Source organism: Ptychodera flava, chromosome 1, assembly GCF_041260155.1.
Source record: "Ptychodera flava strain L36383 chromosome 1, AS_Pfla_20210202, whole genome shotgun sequence".
Classification (NCBI taxonomy): Eukaryota; Metazoa; Hemichordata; class Enteropneusta; family Ptychoderidae; genus Ptychodera; species Ptychodera flava.
Window position 1 is genome coordinate 15,215,179 of NC_091928.1, and position 27,524 is coordinate 15,242,702.

Genomic DNA, 27,524 nt, shown 5'->3' on the forward strand with positions numbered 1-27,524 from the left:
TCGACGACTTCTTACGTCTAACGGATTCAATCACTTCATCACTCCGAGTTCGTGTCTTGCCTCGAGAGGTGCTTACGTAACAATAAATGCGCTCCCCCCCCCCCCATGCCGTATCTGTTATCGTCAGGATAATCTGACCTTTGACTCCAAAGTGCTCACTTGACGAAACGTGACAATTTATAGCCACTCACTTCTGCAGATCACTAACGCGTTCACAATATTTCAGGTCACTTATTAGGTGCATTCATTAACTCTTTTCTTTTCCGAATTTTATTATTTAATCTGCAAAATCAACAGTACGCGCATACGCGTATGCATTGAGATGATTGAAAGGAGCCATACCGTGGATTTTTTTCTGTCTGCCTAAACAGTCTTAAACATTGGATTTCTGGCAGCTTTCGGTTTCAGTGTTTTGGAGAGAAGGAATCTCACCGCAGACAGTTTCCAGAATTGAAGGAAATGGTCTTGTCTTCAAGAAGGAAGATCAGTAGAATAGGTCGTACATTTGAATAGGAGCACTCATTCACCGAAACCACAACAATAGAAGGTCATAAATTCAACCCCAGTTGTGAAATACTCTGCGTGCATGATCGAAGAGCCGTATGACAATCACGTGCCATTGACTCAATGTGTACCTGCCAGCTTCTTTCAAAGACGGTTGTCTAGCTTTCGCGGTTTGTAAAAAGCGATAGTTTTCGGAACTGGCGTGTACTTGCTTGATAAATTGTTGTCTGCGGTGATGTTGAGATTTGCTTGAGCTGAAGGTAAGTGCAAGAAATTCTGTTTTGACTGGAGCGCAATTTAACACTTGTATAATAATAGTAGCGTTATCATTATGTAAACGTTACCGGGGGCCTATCCTCGGCCACTCATGTATACTAGTACTAGTACTTGTAGTACATAAACATCAGGACATCTATGTTAAAACAGGAATATGTATATATTCCTGGTTTTTAATATTTTAATCGAAATCTGCGGAAATCAAATCATGTCCCATACTCGCTCGTTTATGTACTGATTAAAAGTACAGTGCCCCATTCACATAATTTTGACTTCTTTATAGTTATACCATACCGTCTTGTACATACTTGCATTCAAACTTCAAAGTATGTTTTGGAACGTGCGTTTACTCTTGAGAAAACCCCCTGATCATGTTTCAATTCTGTTTGTGAAAACGAAATCATGTTTTACTTTCGCTTTGAGACACAAATTATAGTCATTTTGAGTTCCAAATTCCACTAAAATTCGAGGTAAATTTATTCTTTTACTATTTTTTCATTCGTGACTTTATGAAATTTGAACGGAAATGGTTGAAATACGAATAAAAAGTTAACTTCTGTACTTTCCATTCTGAAACTTGGAGGGGACAGAATTTTCCGTGCTCCATGTAAATAACAACATAGGGACGAGACACAGTGGAAGTACACAAATCCATGAAAGTTACTTTCCATCAAGGCATCTATACCTGCAAAGTCTCCCTGATAATTATGCTTCATTTTTCACATTTACAGGGAATGTTGTTAGTGTAAAATTGCATCACGTAGGCTGGCTGTTTGAGAAATTAGTCCATTCTATGTACATGCTTTTGCATGATATAAAACGGCCGTGATACGGTTTTATTTTGGACTGAGGTTGTAAGATAAAAGGGCCCAAGTATGAAAGGGCCACAAAACCCATATCGTAGCCATAAAGGTTGTATCACATACCTTATGGAATGATAAATATGTAGTTTCCAATACCGTAAATGAAAGAACATGGCTGGAGGTATACGATAAACTATTTTATTAAACCCGGTACATACATACATACAGTGCAGTTTCCATGGACTTTGCAGGAATGGTGGTAAAAACACATCATCCAAGAACCCTGCTTTAAATGCACGTCCACAGAATCCAAACAATGCTTTCCCAGTCCTTTTCTATGGGCTCCCTCAAACCATTGCAAAGAAGAGGCTCAATGAAATTAATGATTAACATCATTGATGAATGCCATTATTTATTTTTTTATTTCAATGCAGAAACTGTGAAAACTAGAAATCCCACACCCACAAAATGTGCAAGTCATGGTTCTGCGTTGGCATGGGATGGCTCCCAATGTCAGTGGCTATCATGGTGGCAGCAACATTTACAATATCGTAAGTACCAAGCATTCCTTGTTCAGCCTTGACACAGCAAGAATCCATCAGGCAAAATAGCAATTTTATTTAATCTATGGGATTTCCTATCTATATGTGCTGGGTATGTGCCAAGTGAGATATATGGCATAAATTGTTTTTTGTGTATGTTTATATTTGTTGATGTCTCCAAAATTTGATGTCCAAAATACTAGTACTAGCTTGTGTAATGCTAATTTTGTTACTTTATATTAAATATACTATGAATAGTATTCATATGAAAGAAATGGAATGACTTTTCAAACCAAACTTGAACTTGTTGAAGATTATTTCATAACTCCAGTATGATTTATTTGGGTACCAGCCTGAACAAAAATACTAGTTGAGGATGACTCATCCTCAAGCAGTATTTTTGTTCAGGCTGGTACCCAAATAAATCATACTGAAATTTCCCCTCAGAATATCCATACAATAATATCAGACAACAAATACAACTATATCGAGCAATAACAGAAATGATAACAAGGTTTCTACACCATTTACCTTCCTAAACCTTAACAAAAACACTGTCAAGTTCATCATAAAAATTTAGCACACTTTCATCCAAGCTCAGTATGGCAATTGTGAACCATAACCTACAGTGAGAGAAATGAGTAAAAATCTACTCACCACAGAGATGATTTTAAGTTCAATAATTTGTTAATAATTGGCAAAAATATTCCACATATGATGTCAAAGTCCTTTAGAGGATAACTGTGTGTGTTTGGAATGCTGAAGAAATATTTTTCCCTCAAATTGTCTTTGGATTTCCTGCTCAATATATGATATCTGGTGTGCCAAATGCACTACTGTATTGACAATGATACAGCCGTAGTATGGCATCAACCTATGATATAGGCTTCTCTTAGATACTGCCTGCTTTATGAAGATATTTAAGGTAGTATGCACCTTGAAAGTGAAAGACTTAAACTTTGCTCAAACTTTCCTGAATGAAACTTTCAACAATTCTCTTACTCTTTCCTAATCAACAATAAAAATCGGGGTCACCATGCAAAATTTGAAACTAGTGAAGCAAATCACCCAATATTTTCTGATATTTGAAATTCAAAATCGCCACCATTCCTGTGTTAACTCTTTGGGGAAAAACTAAATATTTGATTTTGGAAAAACTAATAAGAGGGTGAAAGTTTTTTTTTCTCTAAGAGCTTTAAAATGAGCGTCCACAAGTGGCAAAACAGAAAAGAATTGTAGAAATTTGACTTTCTGTCCCCAAGGTTCGTTTTACCTTAAGAAATGATTTCATCTTTATATTTTGTCTGTAGGTATTGTATATCAGTAGGACTGGGTCATGTACCAGCTGAGTTTCCCTACATTAGGTAAGTCTTTTGGTGACCCCTATTGACCTTTGATCCCTTGGTGACCTATGACATCACAGGTGGATGTGATGTGGATGTTTATTTCATGCTGTTTAGTTAATGCTTGATTTATTGGAGATCTCTTTTATCCACTTAATTTAAACCTCCCTTTGATTTCCAGGCTTGTAATACCATTTAAAATATATTTTTGTTGCCTTTTTTGTGATTTCACATGCTCAGTCACACAAATTTCTCAGGAAAACCACTGTTTTAATTCCACTCCAATGTATATCTTGGTTCTGCCAGGCAAGTCTATGGGCATATCAAACATCAATGTTAAACGCTGACAATGTCAATACTATTACTAGCGAGATATTAAATGTTAATTATCATTTAACAGAATAGAAACAGGTATCCTGATAAAGAATGCTCTCTGTTTGTGACTGTTTGTGGAATGATTGTACACTTCCTCAAAAATTATGCTGACTGTGTGAATGTTTTACACTTGCAGTGACACTGGTACATACATTCCTGAAAGTTGTATATTTGGTCAGCTACTCAACATAACTGCAGCTCTAGGTAAGCGTAGGATTAATGATAGGTAGTGTGTTGCTGTACAAAATGTCTCTGCTGTGAGTCCACTCAAGTGTTTGTACTTCTTGTGAGGATGTAGAGGTGTCACATCGTCTGTTCCTTGACTGCAACCATGTGAAAGATTTGTAGAACACCTTTACTGCAAAGCATGGAAGACACAAAGGCCTCAGAATTCCACTGAATTCAGAGATCATCTTACTTCAACTTTCAACTCACAAAGCTTAATTTCTTGATACTTGTTGCAAAAAGGTACATCTACATATCCAGATGTAATAATAGGGAAGTGAACTTTATAAACTTTGACTTGCTATGTACAGAAGATATGATTTTTTATCGCTAAAAAAATGTAATTGATCTACATGTATAAAAATTGACAAAACATTTACAAATAGTTTGCCTGTTGAAAGCAATTTGGTCTTAAAGATTTATCTTGTGAAAGACTTCATGATATGCACTTTTCTGATTGTAATTAATTGTTGTTAGAAGAGACTCAAAGAAATTTATAATATGAAAAAATGTGAATTATGAATTGCAATGAACTGAAGTGTATTGTTTTTATTCCAAACACTCTTTTGTACGGAAAATTGTTCTTCTTTACATGTGCATGTAATTGCCAGGTGAAATAGGTCATGAAGTAATAAAAACCCCAGATAAGTAGAAATTTAATGCAGCTTCAGAGACAGAAATGGCAGAGTGCCAATGTTAATCCTGGTTCAGTGTCAACCAGGGCCTGGTTATAAAATGTCATTGCATCCATTTTCATTTTATTTCAATGCTGCTAGGGTGATTATGTCAGGGTATGTCATGGTTGATAATGATGATATTAAATTCAGGCAGATAATGCGTCATAACTTTGGAAAGGTTGCATAAATTAAAGTCTGAAAATTAGCATAATTGTGTCTGATTGACCCTTGCAAAAACTGACTAGTTTGACCTTGTGTCACATAAGTGATATACAGACTGGCGCAGGTCTTACAAGTCCATACACATTTCAGTGTTATCATATTCCAATACTTGTGTGTCCATTTGTGTTATATGAGCATAAAATTCATTGTAAATTCTCTTAATCATAGAAGTTGTTAACCAATAAATACACAGAGAAGTACGCAGTCAGTCAGAGAATAGTGTGTTGTGTCAGAGTGCAACACAGACATGTATAAAGTGTGCTTCACCATAAGATTCAAACTGTTAAAAATTGTTCAACTTACACAAAAAGGAAAAGTAGCTAGTGACGTGGCCATTGCAAAACATTGAAATCAGTAACCCTTTCACCAACATGGTTCGGTCCAAACCCATTTACTGTCAATGGTGATTTTGGGCTTGTTGATAGGGCATGGGGTGAACAGGTTAAAAATCTGTCTTAATATTCCGTCATGTGAGATTATTTTCCAAATTATATCAGACTTTGTAGTTTTCAAGTGGTTAGAAGTAAATTACAGATGAGTGCGTTTCTTTCACATCCAAGCATTGAACCTTGCATGATACAGCTGATTTTTCATGTGAAACTTTGATGCAACACAATTTTAATTTACAATATACCAATGTCTCAACAGAGAGGGCGCTCATCCAGTCTGTTGCACACACTGAACACATTCGTCAAGCACAAATTATGTCTATGTCAACGGTAATCACATTCTGTAACTTGATGTCACTTTTGTTACAGCATTTGCGACAATTTATGTTCGATACAAACAAGTCCAGGAGTATAACAGAGAGGCCTCTCCAGCAATTTTAAGAGCCAATAAGATAGCGCTTGTTATCGGAGGATTTGCATGCCTAGGAATGAGTATGGTTGCTAACTTCCAAGTAAGTATGGAGTACTATAAAAGGGAAAGAATTAGATTTGTATTATTTTGAGCTCCAATCAGTAGGAGGAGAGTGTGAGTTGAAATTGTCCTCTGCTGCTTTGCGTTTCTCTGAGATCATTGCCATGGTGAAAGGTGTCATTTAAGATCAAGAAATGCTAAAGTGATTCAAATTAAAATCTCTCGCAAGTCTAGCAAATGCCCGTCAAATGCCTGCAGGCTTTGTTTCCAATGTTTCTGGATATGAAGTCAGTGCTACAATAAAATCTTTGCAAATTTTGCGCTGCATCATTAACATGGGAAAATGTAAAATCATCAGCCATGCAGATAATATGCATCATCATCATTCATGACACACCTCTCTATATCATCATAAAGGTATTTACCTATTTAAAAGTAAATTCCATTTATGATACACATCCAGATTCCAAAAAGGAACTGATAACTTTCATCAAAAATGACAGAACGACAAAGTGAAACAAATGGATGTTAAATCCATTCTTTCAAAATGAATTTTTCTGAGAAACTGTTTGAAGCTTTTGTGAGGGCTTGTGTTGGTTCTACGTTTTACAAATGAGGCTTGAGGATGAAATGTTGCCTTTTTACAAGTAATAATCAAATTATACCACCACTAGAGGGCGACCTCATCAATTTTACAAAGTTCTGACAATAGTCAATACAAGTTTTGAATTATAAGCTGGGCTATTTCTTTCCTTTTTTTTTTGAAAATTTTTGTTGAGTTCCAATATTCTGACCATTGCCACTTGTCCACCAGCTAATATATGTCATACTTCCTTGGCAGGAAACCAATGAGCTTCAAGTTCATGTATTCGCGGCAAATCTTTGCTTTGGACCAGGTGTCGTCTACTGCTACATGCAAACATGGCTGTCGTACAAAATGGCTCCCTTTCACGCCACCATATTTGCTTGCAGAGCTCGGATTTTACTGTGCTTTTTTGCGACCTTGGGCTTTGTCTTCAGTATCCTTTCTCACAAATCCACACTAAAACTCATTTTTTCATCTGAATGTCAAGCATTTCCGTAGAATAGTGGGTCCGATTCTTCATATGTCGATAAAATGCTTATGTTAGGGTACCTACAAGGAGTAAATGGAGAAGTACCCTTTACGACAATGTGAAATTACGATATGGTTCAGTATAATCCCACTGTTCTAAAATACAGTGGTATGGTCTATTAACTTAAATGCACATAATTTACAGTTTTCATGGCATTAACACTGCATTTCATTGATAAGTAATTTTGATCATTGTACTCTTTGTGGTTTACTAACAACAAAAATTTAATTTAAACCAGCACCATCTAGCGTATGTTAGTGAACCAAACAGTGTGGTAACATCCTAAGTGACCTTGGATTGTTGAAACAAGTGCATGTCAATTGGAACTCATCTCATCTGACCTCAAACTCTTCTCTTCTTCTCAAAAACAAAACTTTGAAAGTGCAAAAATCTGGCGGTCATGTTTTAAACTGCCCCGCCAAACATGATATGTTGCTGAAATTGCTTATTTAAACTGCTGCATGCTGACAGCTGTTGTGGCCACGTGAACGCTGATTGAGTGTGGTGGATATACACAGTCTCCAAGGTGTAATCATGGCACGGTTAGTAGTAATTTGGACACAGCAATCAAAATAGAGCAAACTCCCTCTCTGTGAACACATTGAGTTTCACTTGTCAGGCCAGAGTTTTAAATGTCCAGGGCCCCTACTGACAAAGCCACGCAATAGTTGCATTCTTGTGAAAATAAATTTAAGGCAGCTTGAAGTCATGAAACATATTTTGTGTATGTGATAGTAGACGTGCTGTTTGCAATGAAGGAAAAGTTTTCTGAAGGAAAATACCCTCATTTCATAGTTTTTGAATGTCATCCTTGAGAAACATTATACTCTATATATTAGGACATGCATGAAAATACTTTGTCAAGAAACAGGACAACTTTTGGCAAACCTGGTATATACCGTAAATTTGATCGTGGGTACAAAATGCTGGTCAAGGTGTGATTACTCACCCAAAATTAAACCTAGGCCCTGTATGTGCCCCTATGTGTAACCGTGTTTGTGTGTGAATTGAAGTGTGTCTGTAGTGGTTGATGTCAGCTGCAACTACAGATCCTGTGTTTCAACCTGTCCGTGTTGTTTTGGGCTGATTTGCTGTATGTTGTGCACATTCACGTGCACGCACCAACTCACAAAAACACTCATATCCACTCACACAAACTGTATACATATATACACGCTAACACAAACATAGACATAATTCCTGCAACAAAAGTCATGCGCACCAGACAGCAACATCTGTGTCATATACATGACGTCACCACAAACAATCAGTCACTGATTTGCCATTTTGCCAGCAAAAATCAAATTAAGACAACTGGCTTTAGCAACCTTCAATTTTGATTCAACGTGGCAAAAAAAGTGAAAATTTATGCAAAAACAGTTGTACAGAACTTGCACCGACCAAACGCTGTTTCATCTTGTGGATATTTTCAGGAAGGAAGGATTCTGTTTGCTCATTTATTTGGTGCATTCATGTGTTTTGGTTGCGGTGTGGTCTATGAATTCATGCATGCATTGATACCCTGTGAGATGAGAGTGGGTTATCCACCAGCATCTACTCGTCGAGTTCGGCTTCTGCTGGCTTTTATCGGATTGGTTGGTCTGATTTGCAGTATCCTTTGTTCATGACTTCACTGTATGATGTCTGATGTCTGACGGCTTATAGTGGCCAGGATGTGAGGGATTGTACACTGACATTCCAATTCATGTAGCTAAGCAGCTGAGCGGATATCATAACTTTTGTACAGTATTGAAGTAATGAGCAAAGATATGAAGTAAATTCCTGTTAAAGGGACATAAGCTGTAACTTGTGGCAAGTTTTTCAGTATTCTGCTTCTGTATATCAACTACCGTATCTGACCCTAATCCACTTGTCATGCTGAAATTTCAAGTATTCTTTTTGTCAACACAACTTGTATGTGTGTACTGATCATTGTTTATTGTTTACAAATGAATTCTAGTCCGGACTTGAAAACAATTATGCTAAATACTTGGCATTAAATTACATTTTAAGGGATTCAATGCAGAAAGTGTAGGGAAACCACAAAACAAAAGTTCTGAAAAAATAGCCAAAAGATACAGCTTATGTAGCTTTACGGTAGTATGTGCATCTCAAAGGTGAAAGACTTCTTTCTCGTGCTTTCCTATTAACACGTTGTCATTTCCTGTAATACTCCTGTGTTTCTTGCTTCGAGTTAAAATCCCTTTATAAGGAATATTAAAACATGTTTCAGTTTAGCTAATTACTGAGTATTAAGGTAGATTAATATGTGCATATTATTCAACTTAATTGTTTATTTCTCACTCACATTAGAAAACAAATTGCCGTGTCACACATCACATAGGCACATCTCTGTGTTTTGGTGTCGGTCTTCTCTATGGTGCAATACATGCATGGATGTCTGCTAGACTTTACCCGTGTTTTGGAAACTCCTCCACATACCGTGTTCGCATTGCTATCGTAATAGTTGCCATTGCTGCGGCAGTTTTCGGTATCCTTCTATCCTCTGTATCTCCCATGTTCAGTTTATGTCACAATCCTTTGTAATATTCCGGTGTTTCCTGGTGGTGTATCCTACCCACTATCTAGATAAAAGTAATAATCCATGACTTGCTTTTCCCATCTTTATATGTGTACTAACTTCATGCCAGTGTTATCATTTCGTTAATCGCCAATCGGGCTTTAGCAAATCGATGGTCCAAGGTGCGGGACCACAAGATTTTTGTTCAGATTAGAAAATTTGCCATGTGTAACCAGTGAATATTAACAAACTTGTGTAGTAAAAAAAAATATGCAGGTCTAGCAAACTTGACCGCTGGACCAGCAAAGTATATGGCAGAACTGGCAAACTAGACTGTAAGGCTGGCAATTGAGACTGCAGAACCAGCAAACTAGATGTCTGGATTAGCATACCAGACTGCAGAACCAGCAATCTAGATGTCTGGATTAGCATACCGGACTGCAGAACCAGCAATCTAGATGTCTGGATTAGCATACCAGACTGCATGACCAGCAAACTAGACCGCACAACAGGTAAACTAGACTGCACAACTGGCAAAGTAGACTGCAAGATTAGCAAAATAGACTGTAGGACTTGCAAACTAGATTGCAGAACTAGCAAATCAGACAACATGAGTAGCAAATTAGTTTGCAAGACTAACAAACTGCCAGACTATGTTGATACCAGGTCAGGAAAAACCAACTGCCCAATGGATTTGGTGAACACTGATGCAGACATATATACACAGGTAATCAAGAGACATTTGTGCTGTTCAGTGCTGACAAGACATTCTTCGGGAGTGCCAGGTACACTGCCATTTTGAGAATCTACCATGTACAACACTCACAGATTATAATTGTTTTCAACCGCAGCCATGATGATATATTGGCACAAAACACGCAGAAATTTGCATACAAATTTGCATATTATATGCAGTATAATTTATTAGTGTAAAGAACATCCCTCACTCAGATGTACACACACTATGACATTCACGCCAGGAATTTATTTATTCTGTCATTTCAAATATGATTCTCCTCTGACATTGCTGATAGGGTATATATTGCCATACATATGAACAATGTACTCTGATTGGTCAGTCACCAGGTATACAAGCTATCTTCTTGTCAGTTGACCCAGTAATCATTCAGTATGCAACGTGATATATTGTCATCTTAATTGCCTTTCCCAGGGATGACCAAGCACCATGACAGAATTTTGTACTCAAGACAATTTTGACGGAGTTGTCAGTCACATTTAGTACACGATAACTTATGGCCATCTGCTGATTCCAAATTCAGTGTTTACAATAACAATGTTAGTTTCTCTTTCGCAGTTGAAATAATTGAAAAAACTGCATGAATTAGTTGCAGCTTTAACAATATCTTCAAGAACTGATAGAGCTCTTGACAAAAAGATGGAGACTTGAAAATTCTTTTCAAATGGTAATGTTAATTTGAATGTGCACAGTTGAACCTTAACCTTTGACCCAGCTAGTGTATTTGCAGCTCTTGCAAACACAAAATGGCATGGTGATGATCAGACCAAATGGAAACCAGAAGATGGGGTAAGTCTTCCTGGCTATACTGCAATTCAAACAAAGTGATTCTGGCCTGGTATCTCTCTAAAGACTATTAGAATTTTGAACTTGAACATTTCACTCTTTTGGATATGTCATTGGAGAAAATAGACAAGTAAGAATTCTCGACCTTGTGAAATAAAAGTAAACATTCTTGTGTCAATGATTAAACCATTGCTTTTTTCATTTCAGGGTTTCACAGAACACATATTCAGTACTGCGTTTGAGTGGGTTCTTGCCATCTCTTTCCTTAGTTATTTCTTCACCTTCGTACGTGAATTCCAGAAGATCACCATGGAAACAACATTGAGGATGTACACAGAAGAGCTGGAACCAATCAACCATCCAGAGATCTGATAGGCTCGTCATTGTCCTCTGATTCTTCTGATTGGCTGATTGGCTGATTTGTGAATCCCTTCACCAGGTGTTTGACACCTCTAACATGCAAAGTGGGGAGTAATTGTCATTATGCTCTAAGCATAAATATATTAAGGATACTCCATAGAGGTGACAATTGTCACCTTTAGTATATACTGTGACATATGCTTTTAGTGGAATGCTTTGTCAGTCACTTATTCACCACATTTTACACAAAGAGTAATTTGCTGCTTGTCTTTTAAACTCGTTAAATATACTGTACATGAGAGAAGTATCTTAAAATTGATAACAAGTAAAGAAAGTAACTTTGAGACAAGTTTTATCAATGAAGATTTTACAATTTGGAAATTGAATGAATACAATTGGTCTTCTGATTCTGCCTGACTTTTTATCTGGCCAACAGCAAATATTTATCCGGGGCGTTTGTTGGTAATTTTAGGCGTGAATTTCAGGACTGAAAAATCAAAATGGGTTTTGTAGGTTGTAATACTCTATTGTTCATTTTTTAATGTCTTTGTGTATTACTTGTAATCTCAGTATAATGTGTAGTTTGTTAGATGGATCATGTGTTGAGTGTCATCAGATCACTGAATATTGCCATTCTTTCTGGTGATTGGCTAGTATCAAACCCTCCAAGCTATTGATTGGCCGATTCCGACTATTCAAGCACTTGATTGGATGATTTCAAAACTTTTCAAGCACTTGATTGGCTGATTTTGAAATGGTAACAGATACATCTTTTTTTGAGAAATATCTCATCAGATCACTGAATTTTGCCAGTACTGCAACAATGAGCCCAGTTGTGGAACATTGTTGTAAGATATCTGACTTTCTTTTTCAAAATCGTGTTCAAATAAGTGTGTTAAGTCTCAAATGAACAAACACTGCTTGATCATAAAGTCCACAATATTTTGCAATGACTGTACATACTTTGAATGGTAAACACCTGTAGATATACATCTTTTACAAAATTGGCAATCATGTTATGTCTTCGTCATGGAGTTATATTGTACCATATTATGATGTACTATGTGATTTTAAAATCAATTTATTCAGTGAAAAATGATCCCTTTGTGGTAAAGCCATATTTCGTATCATATAGAGTTGCCTGATGTTTTTTTTTAGAAATGTAAATTTATTTTATTTGAATGAAGATTTCCTTCATTACAATTGTGAAAAAAAATTATTATGATTAATTAATTATCCATGAGCCTTCAATCATTGGTAAAAATTACTGAAATAGTTTGTATGTACCGGTAACCCAACTACCAAGTTTTACAGTTCTACAGACTTCAAATTAAGCTTATTTTCTGTCTGTGTAAAGTTTTGTGTTTAACCTTTGGCTTTGCCAGTAAACTGTCAAAAATGTAATATGTGCTTTTGGCTGAATTAAGGTGCCATGTTTTTAATGGATAGCTTTATGGCAGGAATGCCTCTTAGGTGCTCAGCCTGTTGTTCTCACATTTTGAAACTCTGCAAACAGTCTTTACTTATTGTAGGGAATAGTGCAAAGTGATTTAGGATTTTACATTTTGCTTAAACTGATCATGAAGAAACATGTTGTGAAAAACAGATGAGACTGACAGAGAGAGAAGCTGGTAACTGCAGTATTTATAGTCCGAGTACAAGATTGCCTGATTGTCTTAAAGATTGAATGATACGTGCATGTTTGATACAATTTTCAGTTTGTAGTGAAAGGCTGTATTGAACTAATGCAGTTTGGAGCCAAGTGTATTTTTATACAGAGTATTTAAGGATTGCAGACCGTGTTTTAGAAATTACGGAATTTTTAAAGCTTCTTGAAAGCGTTTTTTAGGTGGTTGCATCCATGTGATCATAACATGCTTGTTGTATTGCCTTTCACTGATTCAGTATGTCACTGCATGGCGCTCTGTGTCCTATGGGTTAACCCTTTTACCACTATGGTTTGTCCCAAACCCATTGTTATCAAGGGTGTTTGGTGGACCTGCGTATAGAAAATTGGGGATGAACAGGTCAAACTTTGCTGTCTTCGATGGCTGGAATTATTTGTGACCTGAAAATTGTGCATCAATCTTGGTTAGATTTCCTTCTTTTAATAAAGTAAGTTTTAATAATCTTTCTGGATATGGACAAAGAATTGTGAGAACCTTACTGAAGGTTAATGATATTGCATTCAGTGTCAAAGATGGGCCTGTACACAGAAAATGTGTGAAATTTTCAGTGGATGAAGGCGTTTTACACTTTTCAAACTTGATATCAGAGTGGTCATTTTGTGTACGCTGTGTTTTTGTAGACTACTACCGAAATAATGCAAAAACAAATGCTGCTGACAATACTGTCATATTTGGATATAAAGATAGAGAAATATTTTATAAGATTATCAAATGCTTTATTTCACAATTAATGAGAACTGTGAACTTTGTAAACCTCTTTTGCTATAAAAGTTCAGACAAGCCTCAATTACTGATATGGCACGAAGTACTTGAAATTTGTAGCCTAGCCATGTTGTAGCCTACCAATACTGAGGTTATGTTTAAGTGCGCCCTCTGGTGTCCACTCTCTTCAAATGTTGTGCTTTTGTGCCTACCTATCTGCCTGTCCTATGCCTGTGTCCACACACACAACACAAACTGAAGGTATTATTATACCGTGTAGTTGGTAAGCTATTTTGACATTTTTCAGACAATTATTGAATATCTTACTAACCTCTGCTGTTTTCAAAATCATTATTTTTAAACACCTGCCAAATCATGATTCTTGCCATTGCCGGTACATCTCTGAGAAGCTGCATGAGATGATGTAAATAAAGAGAATTTTGTCTGTGAATTTGTGATTAAAGGTTGTCTTTAATGTATGGCAATTTCATTGTGTGTTTTTTGTTGAATTAAATATGCTATTGATAATATCTTTACCCATAAGCTCTTTCTAAAATTATTTGTTGAATTTTGTAAAACCAGCACTGTCAATCAAATGGGGTTCTTTTCTGTGAAGTTCCTGTCTCTTTTGCGAGCAATTCGATATTCGCTGTTCATAGTACATTTCATGCAAAGAACTTACAAACGAAATGACAAACTGTACAGGGGCTTTTTCTTGTTAGCAAAGACTCTTATGGATTGTTCCCCCTCCCCCCAGTTAAGGGGAACCATTTGATTTCTGGGGCTGGAGGAAATGGGTGTTGCAGCAATTTTTTCCCCTGCCACTGTAGCAGCAAATATTTTTCTATTGTTTGTCCTACATCAATTTGTTTTTCCACATTTTGAAGTAATACAATTTTTTCCCATCTTTTAAATTTTTACTATCGTGAGCAAGTCCATTGAAACTTTTCTAAGTTTTGATCATGACAATGTTTATTGCAACATAAACCATGAAATGTGTTTGCCAGGACGCAGCATACAACTACAGCCTTTAATGGAACAATTTTGACCTAACCTTTGTCGTGTGTTAATATATCAATACTATTGGACTTTATAATGTTAGCACTGCTGAATGCGGCGCACTTCCAGAGAATGAGAGTGTCAGATTTTCCAGATTTTGTGATAATTTTTTTTTCCTTTGGTCTGCTATGATCATTTTTTTTCTCAAGACATTACTGGATCAATTTTTTTCCTTCTTCTTCACCTTCCAATAATTTTTTTGCTCAAAAATCCTTCCCCTAAAAATCAAACGGTTCTTCCCTTATAACCGCTTAACAAATTTATGACAAAGCTCGTCCCGACAGTTATTCTTGTAGGTTTGTATTACTACACTACGATAGCCCCTTTCAACATCATTCATCATTTTAGTGTAGAATAGTGATGTTTACGGGGATACTGAGGCATACTATGTCGTTTTTTCCTAAAATACGTCGATTGAAGTAAGCATTTACGTCGATAATGTAAACCCTCTGCAATCGGCGTACGAGCCGTAAAGAGCGAAATTTGAAAACCAGGAAGTGAAAAAACGTTTATCGAAGAAAACCAAGAAAAATGGCTGATTTTCTTATAAAGAACTGGTAAGTGACCTCTTATGTCTTTCTATAACAAACATCTTTAATATCTCTTTCATAATTACTCTGCTTAGAAGCCAAAGGGAAACTACGGCAAAGAACAGGCTGGCCGGGCTGTACCGTACCCTTACGCGTGTACCGTACGGCTACCAACAGGTCAATTAGGCATTATATTTTCCTATTATTATCATAACAAACGATTATGAATATTAATAAATTATTAATATGAATGTTACAGAATATTAAACCTTTTTTGCAAACAATGTCGTCTACTTTGTGTAAATGCTATCTGGAAACTCCATAGTTGTGATAATTATGATTATTAACAAATTACGATTATGATTAATAAAATCATATTTTACAGTATAAAGACTGTGTAGTAACTCTCGCCGTAGACTGAACCTGGGCAATGGTGTCACTTGTATATTTTGGCATAGATTGTGAAACTATATAAGGGTTTCCAGAGGGTTGTTCACATAAGCAGATTACAATGTGTAAAATATGATTTTATACCGGTTTGGTCACTGATACTCAATCTCTTGCATAAGTAAGTAGTGCTGATCATGATTTGAGGTTTGTTACTAAATATAGCTGCACGCACGCAACTTCGGATACCTCTGCTTCGCATTCGGACAAATTTTATTATTGCATACTGTTTATGCAGCTTGTAGCCTATAGCCATGAATTAGTGTGACTTTTAGTATCCTTTTTAACGCATGCAGGATTTATTTTCATTGTTCTTGCGGGAGAATTCAGGCAAATATTTATTTTTGCATATTAATGAAAGAAAAATGACGTCATTTGCAATCAGCGCTATTACATCCTAACAATTTCTGTGGTGTCAATGTTATGTACAAAAACCACTGAAGATTTCTGATTTAAATTTTACTTAAGGTAGAAGATACCTTATAGACATTTCCAGATTTTTATTTTTTTCTCAGTTACAGAAGTCCCAAACCCCAATAAAGTATATATTTTCTGAAGGCCCTGATATTGAGAAATCTCTAAGCTACGGTATGTGAGAGTAATATGAGATGTATGCCCTTGCGCACATGTGTGACCTTTGACCTCAACTCTGGAATATGAAACACTCCATTATCAAGTCAATAACGTTGTGATACAGTTCTGGTGCAATTGACCTACTTTGTAAATGGGTTTAAGTCATTCGCAGTCTACATGGCTTAAATCATCGTCTGTTTTCTTCTGTACCACCTTCTCATCAATAGTGACATTCATGCAATTTCGTATTTGACATTTTACTTATACATTTTTGTTTAACTTTTTCATCTTTTCTTTTTTGCAGCAGCAGTGGAGCGCAAGAAATGCCACAACACTGCAAGATGGCCTCTATATAGGAGCATTTGCACACCAATGAACTAATGTTAAAACTATCTTTGTTTGAACAGATATAAATCATGAACTCTATTGTTGTAGGTATGAGTGTTAATGAGAGAGAGAGAGAGAGAGAGAGAGAGAGAGAGAGAGAGAGAGAGAGAGAGAGAGGTGAAATTGGTTTTTCATGGATATAGAGCCTTAGAAATTTTACATCTACTGTGCATTGGCCAATATAAAGGTAATTAGAAGCTGATATTATGCCATCATAGATTGTTGTTCTCCAGGGTTGATAATGATATTTATTAATATCATTTTGTTGGAGGCATGCTTCAAGTTACTCTTGTACCATTAACAGTGCCCTCAATACCCTGTACTTCCTCAAATCATCATCATCTCAGTCTCTGTCTGTTTGTTGACTCCAGCAGTAATATGACGATGCCAATCTCATGAAAAGTTTGCTCTGTCTATAAGTTCAGCGTGACACAAATTTCCTGAATGCAAAACACCACAGACACACAATTGTGACAGACATACCAAAACACTCGGCTGAAGTCGCCCCAACGCTCACCAAAAATAGCTAGATTTATCTCAATACAAGTTCAGTTTGGTTTATCCTTTGGCGCGGTATGACCTCCCATGATGCAAAGTGATTTTTGTTTCCCTGAGTGCATCTTCCTTATAATCACTGCAAAGAATGACAGGAAAAACAAAGTCCCAGGCTGGTAATACGCTAATATAGTCAAACTTAAATGCCATGATGTGTTCGGTCAGTTGCTGCACAATCCACCATGAGAAAATTTCCAAAATTATTTTTTTTTTTTCAGTGTTTTCTCTTACAAAAAGACAGCTTTTTCATATCGTTCCATTCAGTGTAAGCATTTGTGTTTTGACAAGTTTACTAAAACATTTTAAAAGTCTTCATGAAGAATGTGAACCTTGTCCTCAGTTCATCTGTCAGGTTTAATCAAATTTAGTAACTTTTGGCAGTGTACAGACAGTCCATGTCAGTTCATGGATTGGTTTGATTCATTGCGAACGTGTTAAAATTGGAAACTTTGAGCTCTTTGACAAGTGTTTGATTGCTAGATAATGGAAATTGTATCTTTCACAGAGTAAAGTGACAGCCACAACATTGGTGGAAATTGGAGTTGTATCATTCCAAGTAATGTTGTTTCAAACCTTGTATTTTTTCTCAAAATACAATCAACTTTGTCTGCGGTAACTGAAATTTTTGTTTGACTTTCAATTCGAAACATTTTTTTTTCTCCCTTAGCTTTCAAGCGTCCTGTTGAATTACTCTTGCTTAAGGTAAAATGCACCTCAAACTTGAAATTGCTTGACTTTTGCTCTAACTCTTCTCAAGGAAATGTTCAAACTTTCTCTTTCAAAATCAAAAAATATAAATCAGGGATGACTGTGCATAGGAACAGTGGAAACAAAAAAGCTAAAATCTACAAATATTTGAAATTCTAAATGGCTGCCATCCCTTTGTTAACGCTATGGCTAAAATTATAAAGACTAGAAACTTAAAGTACTCCAAGCACTTCAAACTGAGTCCAAACAAGCCATAGACCAGAAAAGTATTGTAAAAATTTTAATGGCCCATATATCTGTCCCTGGGGACAGCTTGTCAGACTGAAATTTTTACAATTTTTTTCTGATCTACAACTTGTTGGGGCTTATTTTAAAGCTCTTGGAGTAAGGAAACTTTTGGTTATCTTAGTATTTTGAAAATAGAAAATTTTAAATTTTTTCCCATAGGGTAAACACAGAGATGGTGGCCACTTTGCATTTCATATTTCAGTAAAAGTTAGGTAATTTCTTTCTCATCTCAAGTAACAAACTCTGTGCAGTGACCCCTGATTTTTATTCTTGATAATGTAAGAAAATAGTTGAAGTACTGAGGAAAGTTTGAGCAAGAGTGCAAGTCACGCACTTTCGAGATGCATTTTACCTTAACCACAGGCATGGCATGTACTAGCAAAACAACATTGCGTGACAGTATTCCTGATGGACAAGAAGAAAATATTATATGCTGTCATAGACAGTAGAGAAACAGGATGTATGTGATCAAACTGTTTTCGCATAAAATCTATGTTATCAGTGGTGGACATATTTTTTCTATTGTTATACAAGTTGGAAAAACTCTCCGTAGATTTACCATGCAGACTCAAAAGAGATTAGGTTAGGAAATCACTGTCAAAGTTTATTTTGTTCAGATGGAAGAATTGGTTTTTTTTTTAAGCCACTTCAAGTTGACAGTTAATGAACAACTGGAAATATAGTCATCCAACACAAAAAGTACATGGAGAATCAGGTACAACTTCTGTTTTGCTTTGTGTAATTTTGGTGACATGTCAGTGAATTTTCAGTGAACAGAATTGCAATTTTTACAATAATTACACAACACATACCCTGTGGATTTGAAACATTAATCATAATAATTTTAAAGGAAACATTATTCTTTACATTTTGATCAAAAAACGAACTCCCAAACCCCCTTCCCATTCCCAAAAACCAAAACAATTCAACTTAAAGACATTTGACTTATTTACAGTTTAAACACTTAAATTTTACGTAGATATCAAAATACATTTAATGAATTTTCAGCACCCATTCAAAATACACAGTGAATCTAAATGCTATCAAACTCTCTTATCATACCAACTTCATAAAAGGTACAGTGTCCAATTATGAACTTTTCTAACTTTTGTGAGGCATTTGAAATTGTCAACCATTTAATTTCTATCATCGTTTCTTACTATATTCGCTAAAAAACCATTTTCATTTTCCAAATCATCCTTTCACGTGATTTTCAAGGTGTATGTTCATAAATTCTCATTTATATAAAAGTCATACCAATTCATATTACAAAGTACGTGAATTTTTGTGTGTGCGTATCATAGTAAATGCATTGACGGCACGGTACACTACAATCAAATGTAACTGACTGGCAACAGAATGATATCCAATGTGTACTTTTCAAGAAAGATGCATAAACATACTCCATAACTACAGTTTGGAAAATTTTAGTAACCCCGTTGTTTTTAACAGCATGGTTGGACCCATCTATCACAGTGGGAAATGATGGTGACATTATTTGACCAGGATAAAATCTCAGATTGGCACCCAATGAAACTGGGGTAAATTATACACAACACTATGGTAGGATCAAATGAAGTATATATTGTAACAACATAAATTCATTGTCTCTTTCACAACCAAACATACATCACTTTTTCATGGTCAGTTGAACACTCTACATTCCTGTGCTAGAAAGCACTTGTTCTACAAAAAAGCCAAATTAACCATGAAAATAAGCTCAACTGATCAATCTGATTAAACACTGATGACGGCAGAGAGTAAGGTGGTACATCATGTCAAATTTTGGACAGATTCACAGGTTGCCACTGAAGCAATACCCAGATCAACACAGTTTAAACTGTGGTACAAATACTGTTGCCAGTTGACTACTTTCGTGGTAGAAATACAAAACATATTGCCTGATTCTCTATAACACTTGTACACAGTACACCAATGCTTTGAACCCTGTTACCATAACAAAGATTTTCTTCTATATTGCAAATGTCTTTCCCTTCAAAATATTTGAAAGTAAAATAAAAAAAATTATGCTATTTCAGACTTCTCTTCATGAAAAACAATATATTCTCTGCTTTTTTGGTCAAACTGTTCAAAAGGTAATATTTTCACATTGTCTTATGTCTTGTCTTTTTCATTACAAAACATATTCAAAAATTACTTGCATTAACATAGCCAGAACTGTATTTATAAAAACAGAAATGTGTTGAAATCAATGAGTTGAAGTTTAATGATATATGAAATCATCCAACTGGGGTCATTTCCAAACAAAAAGATGATATTCGTTACATTTTTGATGAACAGGTTTATGAGTATATTTTTGTTTCTTACACCCTTTCCTTTACAATATGAAAGGAAATAATTATGCAAGAAAGTTGAAAGGTGACAGGTCACTGACATTCAATGGGTAGGAAATGATTATGCATGAAAGTCGAAAGGTCATAGGTCACGCACATTCAATGGCAATGTCAAGAACAAAGTCAATAGATATCTTTTCAAAATTTCAGAAGTTAATATTTTTTACAGACTATGACAGTAATACTACTGTTTGTTTGAAACAAAACATTCATGAAATTTGTAATATTTATTAATTTTATACCATTCTCTACATCTCCATGAGATGTACAGCATTATTGTTTTGAAAGAAAGGTATAAATTTAAAACACCAATTATGAATACCAGAAAAGAAATACTCAAAGTTGTAAATCATATAGCTTGTGTTGACTGTGCCATTGTTCCAAAAAACAAAACATTCAGTCAAAGATTCTTGGTGAAGAGCTGCTCAGCTTATAAATTTACTTACTCATTTTCTCAAACGCGATCTGGCTACAGTTTTGTAAACTGTCATGTTCACATTAGGGGAAGACTGCATTAACTTGCATGGTACCTGAAACCCGAGTCCTTGCCTGACCAACTCGGGTGACAAACAGAAGACTTTTAATCCCCAAAGGTGTGAATGTTCCATTGTTATGTTAATCTTATCCAGCTGGTGCCATTGTAGTGCCATTGTAGGAAAGGCAGGTCTGTGAAATTGATCCTTTGATAACTAAGTAGGGAAGTAGGCTTTCCCGTAATGAATTTCATAACAAAAGTTATTATATCTTGGAAAGTACAAATATAGCCAAAACTTACAAATTTGTACTGATTCAACGTCATATTGAATGTCAAAGATGATGTGTAAATTTTAAACAGCTAGCATTCCTGACATTTGGATGACAGTGGACGACAATTTTGTAGCATTATCTTAATGTCATAAAGTCCTGATTCTTCAAGAAATGCTAGGACACACCTATGTGATTAAACCTTGCATGTATAATCAGACCTTCACATGCGATGCTCATTTCATAGAGTCACGTAAATTTCAGTACTTTGCATAGCACAGAAAATTCTTCCAAGGATCAACTTTGGATGATCTTTTTTCTAGCGGAGCATATCTATGAATGACATATTCAGATCGGTATCGGCATAGATTTTATGATTTTTGGACTCAATCATGCGAGTAGATCACACATTTGATATGCAAGGATATACTGTATCTACATCGCTGCTTGTGCGTTTATAATTGTAAATCTTGTCAAATAACATACACCTACAACAACACTCTGAGTATTGTGAATGCACCATCATACCACACAAAAATGAAAAATGGCAGGATTTGTCCATACACCAGGATAACCGTCAAAATTTTGCTTAATCGGGCCAAATTTTGGCAGACTAAGGCTAAACTTTAAAGTTTATATTGAACATATTTTTTTACTAGTCCCATGTTGATTATATTCTGTTTAATGATCTGAAACCATGTTTAGTGTTCTGAAACCATATTGAGGATTAAAGATTATTGATTATATCCCTCAATGTATCTGATTCCAACTGATATCACAAAGATTCATCACAATAAACTGTGTGCTATGAGGTAGCTATCTTGGTAGCTTGAGATGACAAATCACAGTTGATTGGTCAGTTTCCAATTTCAATGTGATGTGTCGGATGCTGATTGGATGGAACATGTACATCATATATGAATAATTATTCAGCATTCCTTTTTGTAATATACATGTGCCCTCTTGATTTGAAGTTTTTTTGAAAATTGAGAAATGTGTTCTTTGATTCTCCTTAAATCGATAGACTGTACATTATCATGTATATGATGTTTGTATTTGAGGTGTTCAATAGTCTGCACACAGAGGTTACCAGTGTGGAGAAACACTCATAAAAATAACGATAATTCAGGGTGCAGTGTTTGATTCAGAATGAATTCAACAATGAGCAATACTCAGGCATAATTCAACTGTGAGTGCACAAGAGTTATGGTGGGTTCATTCATAATCATTGGAAGAAAGATAAAAAGAGTAAAAACAATCCAATCCTCCTAACAAACTACACTTGTCTTAGGGTGCCCCTTCAATAACGTACCCGTTTGGCTGATCTTGGATTGAAAAATGGCACACCATGAACCCACCTTCCTTTTTGCTGAAATATTGATACACTGTAGCTATATGAGACACTGTGAATTTTAAATACCGGGAAACTGAGCAACATAGTTTTATGCAGAGGTATGATGGCTCTACTGATTAACTGCTTGTATCTTCACCTGCATGTAAATACTCATAATGTCGGCCCACCCAAGCTGAAACCATTAACCCCCCGATCACATCTTAAAAAAAAAAAGCAATTATACGGTGTCGCTCAAATTTGATCAGAATTGGTACATACCAGTATGGGTTAACAAAGATCAACAATAAATGTTGTTTCTATCTGTTCAGCGCAGGAAAATTCTACGTTGATGTTATGACAATGATTTCTGCACAGTACAACCAGAAAAACAACAAAAATATTTAAACCAGAAAAACAAGAATGACAAAAGTAATTAAGGTCTGAAATTTTTGGTACTGGAGGTCAATTTAAGCAACATGCATAGCTGAAAGGCAGCTAGCCCCTCTTAGTTTGACCATAGACGCTCTTCCTCCCCTCTACTGACGGTCTTTCTCCTCTCTCTCTACTGTCTATGGTTTGGGCAGTTCTGTTAATATGTAACAGTTCATAAACAACTCCCCTCTACTGCGGTCTTCCTCCCCTCTACTGTCTATGGTTTGGGCAGTTCTGTTAATATGTAACAGTTCATAAACGATGACAGGAAATGACTCATGATAAGTGGAGTTTGCCTGTTTCTTACGGGCATGTCACTCCTGCACACATGCAGAATTTCCCTTTTTCTTACCTCATTTGCACATTTTTGACACTGATATGTTCATTTGAACAAATTCACATCTAACCCTATATCTACCTGTACACCAAATACTGAGATGGTAGCTTTGGCGGTATGGGAGCCTTTGTGTGTGACGGACATACATCCGCACATACCCACAAATATACAGACATACAGACGCCACTCAGACTCATCATATAAGCTCTTTTGGTATTTTTATATAAAACCAAATATGAGCTAACAATTTTCAAAACTGGCATTTGTGAGATGTCAAGCAGTTTCATTCAATGACATCAAATTTATTGTCAGCGCACACCATGGTGAGCCATCTTGATCAATGATCAGCGAAAATCACTCAGTGAAAAAAATCTTGCCGGAGACAAAGACTCCATATATTGCCATGTAAAACTGTATATCTGTCTTTTCTTGTCCAGAAAAACACAGATTTCCACTCATTCTTCATAATATCTCTTCTTCATTGCCCTGTACTTCCTCAGCATATAGAGGGCTTCAAGCTCTTTGATGATGTATTCTCCCCTGCCGATCATCTCCCGGATTTTCTCCGGGTCTTCTATATTCTTGTTCTTCATAAACGCTCGGTGACATCTTTCCCTGAAGTAGCCATACCCTTTAGGATAGTCCCTTCCTAGGTATATCAACTGAAATAAAAAAAATGTAAATATTTTTGTCATACATTGCAAGATGCAAGGTACATGAATATTCTACACTTGTAATCATCAGCATAAACATTTGAATATCAAACAAGGCTCATTAACATAATTTACATAAATGAATACTAATTGACCAGGTATCTTGCACTAAGAATTTAGCAATTTCTATATCCTTATCTTATCATTTCTGAAAAATATCAAATCTTATCATTTCTCAAAAATATCACAAGAATTTTTTTTTTACATTTGAATTACTTCATCACACATCACACTCAATTTGTTGATAGCCTACATGAATTTGAATACCTAAACAGACACATGGAAAATGAAACTCATTGTATTTAGTGGGTAAGGTTTAGCTGTTTTTTCAACTATGCTACATGTCAAGGTTGTGTCACCTAGAAATTGTGTGGGTACTTGACTCTCAATCATTGATCAGATTTTGTCTTGTATTTTGTGCAAAACCTTGTCGGCAGTTAAGGTTAAAGTGTTGTTTGCCATGCACTGCACATTTCAACTTTCCACAGCCTCTGAGTGAAATGATGGAAGCCCTGTCTAACCCGAAAACTTTGGAAACCATTCAGAGCTGGAAAACGGAAACCTTTCAGAACTGGAACACGGAAACCTTTCAGAACTGGAACACGGAAACCTCTCAGAACTGGACACTCTTCCTAGTTCCTAGCAAACAATGTATTGTGTCAAATATACCACAGGAAATCAAATACCACTGCAAACCAAACAGGCATCTTAGTCAAACTTCTAGTCACTATCACTTTTATTGAATATCTTTGCATTCCATACAAGAAATTTACTCATTTCGCCGTGAAGAAAAAATAATAATATAACTTATTTTAGGTTACCTTTGGATTAACCAAACTCTCTACAGACAAAAACTCTCTTTTTCTAGGAATAGTTATGTTTTGTTGGCAACAGGAAATTTCCCTTATACTTTGAAGAAACAGTGAAAGTATTGTCAGAACAGAATAATGACCTTTAACCCCACCACCCAACTTTCTGTACAGAGGTCAAAGTATTTCAAAGAAAATGATGAGTGATAACACTGTGAAAAGATAAATTAGACATTTTTTTCACAGAGTGTGTATACATTTATTTTAGTACATTTGTCTGAAAAGCAATCACTTGGTACTCACATCTGTTGACCTTTGACCCCAGAGCTTTGGTTGCAAATGAACTTTATACAAAAGACCCCGCAGACAACACATATGGTGGATATATCGAATGTGTCTCTTTGTAAGCACAAACAGCAAAACAGATCATGGTTTTGTAAAAAACCTCACATTATATGTAAGGTTTTTTAAAAAAAACGTTTATCAACAGAATGAATTGAAATGCTGATGTTATACTAATAAGAAGTTACAAACATAAAGAACTTGGAAATGGAACTCAAATCTTGTTCACGAGGACTGGCAGTTAGCCAGTTCGCCCCAAATTCCCTGTAAATAGATCTAAATCACCAGTGGTAACAATAGGTTTGGACCAAACCATAGTGATGAAAGGGTTTCCAAATCAAGAATACTCTGGGGTCCCTGTGGCACGTGCAAACTTTGATAATAGATTAACAAATAACTCAACATTTACCGATGTTTGGAATTCAAAGTGGATGCTATTCCTGTTTATAACTCTATGGGTAAAAATGAAATTTCAATTTTCACAAAACTCAGTGAAAATGAAATTTCAATTTTCACAAAACTCAGTGAAGATTTCATTTACTCTAGGAGCATCAGAATGAGCCCAAGCAAGCACTAGATTTGGAAAGTATTGGAAAACTTTGAGAGACATCGGCTGATAGACCTTGTGTGGCCTGATATGGATCATTTGAGTTGTAAAGGGTTTAATGGTATGCTATTATGCAAACATTTCCCGAATATCATTATTATTAACATGTTTAGAGTCTTCTCCCACCAGCTGTCTTGCCCCTGAAAACCCCTACACAGCAAATACCTGGCATTGCAATGTTTGTTTGTTTTCTCACCTCCAGCATAAACCTGGCAACAGATATTAGACTATCTTTGACAACAACATGATGGTGTACTTTGATTGGCATGTTGGATAAATTTTTTTCACACACTTAAAATATGTAAATATAGTTTTTCTAAAGGGTCTATGACAAACACCGTGATAAAACTTTTGAACAAGTTCAATTAAACAAACATGCCATTGAAGTTTACAATGATCTTGATATATGATTTTTATTCCAATTTTACCGGTACAAATGTTCAACAACATGAGACAACAAATTTAACTTTGGAATATTTTGATTGGCATTTAGCATATGATCCTATTCTGCGCCATAGGGCTGCAGATTAATACCCCAACGAATATACTCACAGTTTTATAAAGCTGTTTGACAGCGTATCTGAGTTCGTTGTTGGCCATTACTACTGAAGCTGTTTCTAGTCCACCAGACTGCGTACCACTGAAACAAACAGAAATTTGGCGGTGATGAAAACATTGCTGCTGGGTATCCCAGTATTCACAACAACGCGATGTGTGAATCGGCACGTTTGGCACAGAAGGTGGTGTAAACAACTGGTGTCAACGGCCGCGCTGACATTTGAGTCACAGTCCCTCACGACTGCGTCACAGTGGAGTGTATCTGTGAATGAACGCTCTAAAACTCGGCGAACCGTGTTTCTGTCTGAAAAGATTTAGTTGTGTGATTTAATTGCTACCCAGTACCAATTGGGAAGGTCAACAAAGAAATGTGCTTGTGATTACAATAACATGTCCTGAGGCCTCACCAGTCCACGTTTTAAAAGTATGACCTGGAAAGACCCAATATTTTTAGGACCACATACGTTCTTTGTCATCGGAACAATCCCCAGTAAGGGCTGAATATACCAGGCACATAGTCAAGCGTCGAACATCAGCAAACGTTTCTGACCTTGACGCATCCACGCATAAATTTACTTTCACAATGACAATCGATTAAATTTGGCAAAAATCTGCAGACTGGCCGCCAAGAACAAGATTATATTTGGTGTAATGTGTAAGAAACTTATTTCTACTCAGAATATGCTGTGTATCCACTTGTCCTAAAACCTGCAAATAGTTAAACTTCATATTTCGATTTTTGCTGAAAACTCATCTCAGTTTGTGATTTGATGACGTACACACACCTTTTCTCTCAATGCCGTTGTAGACGTATGTCAAAGCGTAGGGATATCTGCCATGTTTATCGTTTGTTGAGGCCGTCATAAAGCGGTATATTCATGTCTTTACGACAAATTTAAAATGTCCATTTATTTCCCAGAATTTTAATCGAATTTCTAAAGTTATTCAATTTTTTGTATTTTGGCATCAAAATTGCATCTTTTTATCAAAC

General features: G+C 36.0%; 2 protein-coding genes across 3 annotated transcripts; one reads left to right on the forward strand and one right to left on the reverse strand.

The window, feature by feature from the left end:
• The first annotated feature begins 325 nt into the window (after positions 1 to 325).
• Positions 326 to 14,236, forward strand: LOC139131044 (DNA damage-regulated autophagy modulator protein 2-like). Of its 2 annotated transcripts, none has more exons than XM_070696976.1 (8): positions 326 to 764; positions 2,018 to 2,134; positions 3,436 to 3,489; positions 3,980 to 4,047; positions 5,726 to 5,868; positions 6,670 to 6,847; positions 10,937 to 11,010; positions 11,215 to 14,236. In XM_070696976.1, the coding sequence occupies exons 2-8, from the start codon at positions 2,052 to 2,054 to the stop codon at positions 11,377 to 11,379; spliced, it is 765 nt and encodes a 254-aa protein (XP_070553077.1). In that variant the 5' UTR covers positions 326 to 764; positions 2,018 to 2,051; the 3' UTR covers positions 11,380 to 14,236. The 2 variants fall into 2 exon arrangements, with proteins under 2 accessions (XP_070553077.1, XP_070553085.1); XM_070696984.1 differs by lacking the exon at positions 6,670 to 6,847 and adding an exon at positions 8,377 to 8,554.
• Positions 14,237 to 18,882: 4,646 nt separating this feature from the next.
• On the reverse strand, positions 18,883 to 27,396 carry LOC139131118 (LYR motif-containing protein 5B-like). The gene is made up of 3 exons (XM_070697070.1): positions 27,319 to 27,396; positions 26,528 to 26,615; positions 18,883 to 24,166 (listed from the first exon to the last, which is right to left on the reverse strand). Exons 2-3 carry the CDS (start codon positions 26,573 to 26,575, stop codon positions 23,960 to 23,962), a joined length of 255 nt encoding a protein of 84 aa, XP_070553171.1. The 5' UTR covers positions 26,576 to 26,615; positions 27,319 to 27,396; the 3' UTR covers positions 18,883 to 23,959.
• Positions 27,397 to 27,524: the final 128 nt, after the last annotated feature.

What these genes read in the sequence shown, in the direction of transcription:
- LOC139131118 (XM_070697070.1), bottom strand. Translation starts at nt 26,575, where the DNA reads ATGGCCAACAACGAACTCAGATACGCTGTCAAACAGCTTTATAAAACT. An exon ending in TCAAACAGCTTTATAAAACT is followed by an intron (nt 24,167 to 26,527) that starts GTGAGTATATTC and finishes TTTTTATTTCAG; the next exon opens with TTGATATACCTAGGAAGGGA.
- LOC139131044 (XM_070696976.1), top strand. Translation starts at nt 2,052, where the DNA reads ATGTGCAAGTCATGGTTCTGCGTTGGCATGGGATGGCTCCCAATGTCA. An exon ending in GACCTTGGGCTTTGTCTTCA is followed by an intron (nt 6,848 to 10,936) that starts GTATCCTTTCTC and finishes CCTTTGACCCAG; the next exon opens with CTAGTGTATTTGCAGCTCTT. An exon ending in AATGGAAACCAGAAGATGGG is followed by an intron (nt 11,011 to 11,214) that starts GTAAGTCTTCCT and finishes TTTTCATTTCAG; the next exon opens with GGTTTCACAGAACACATATT.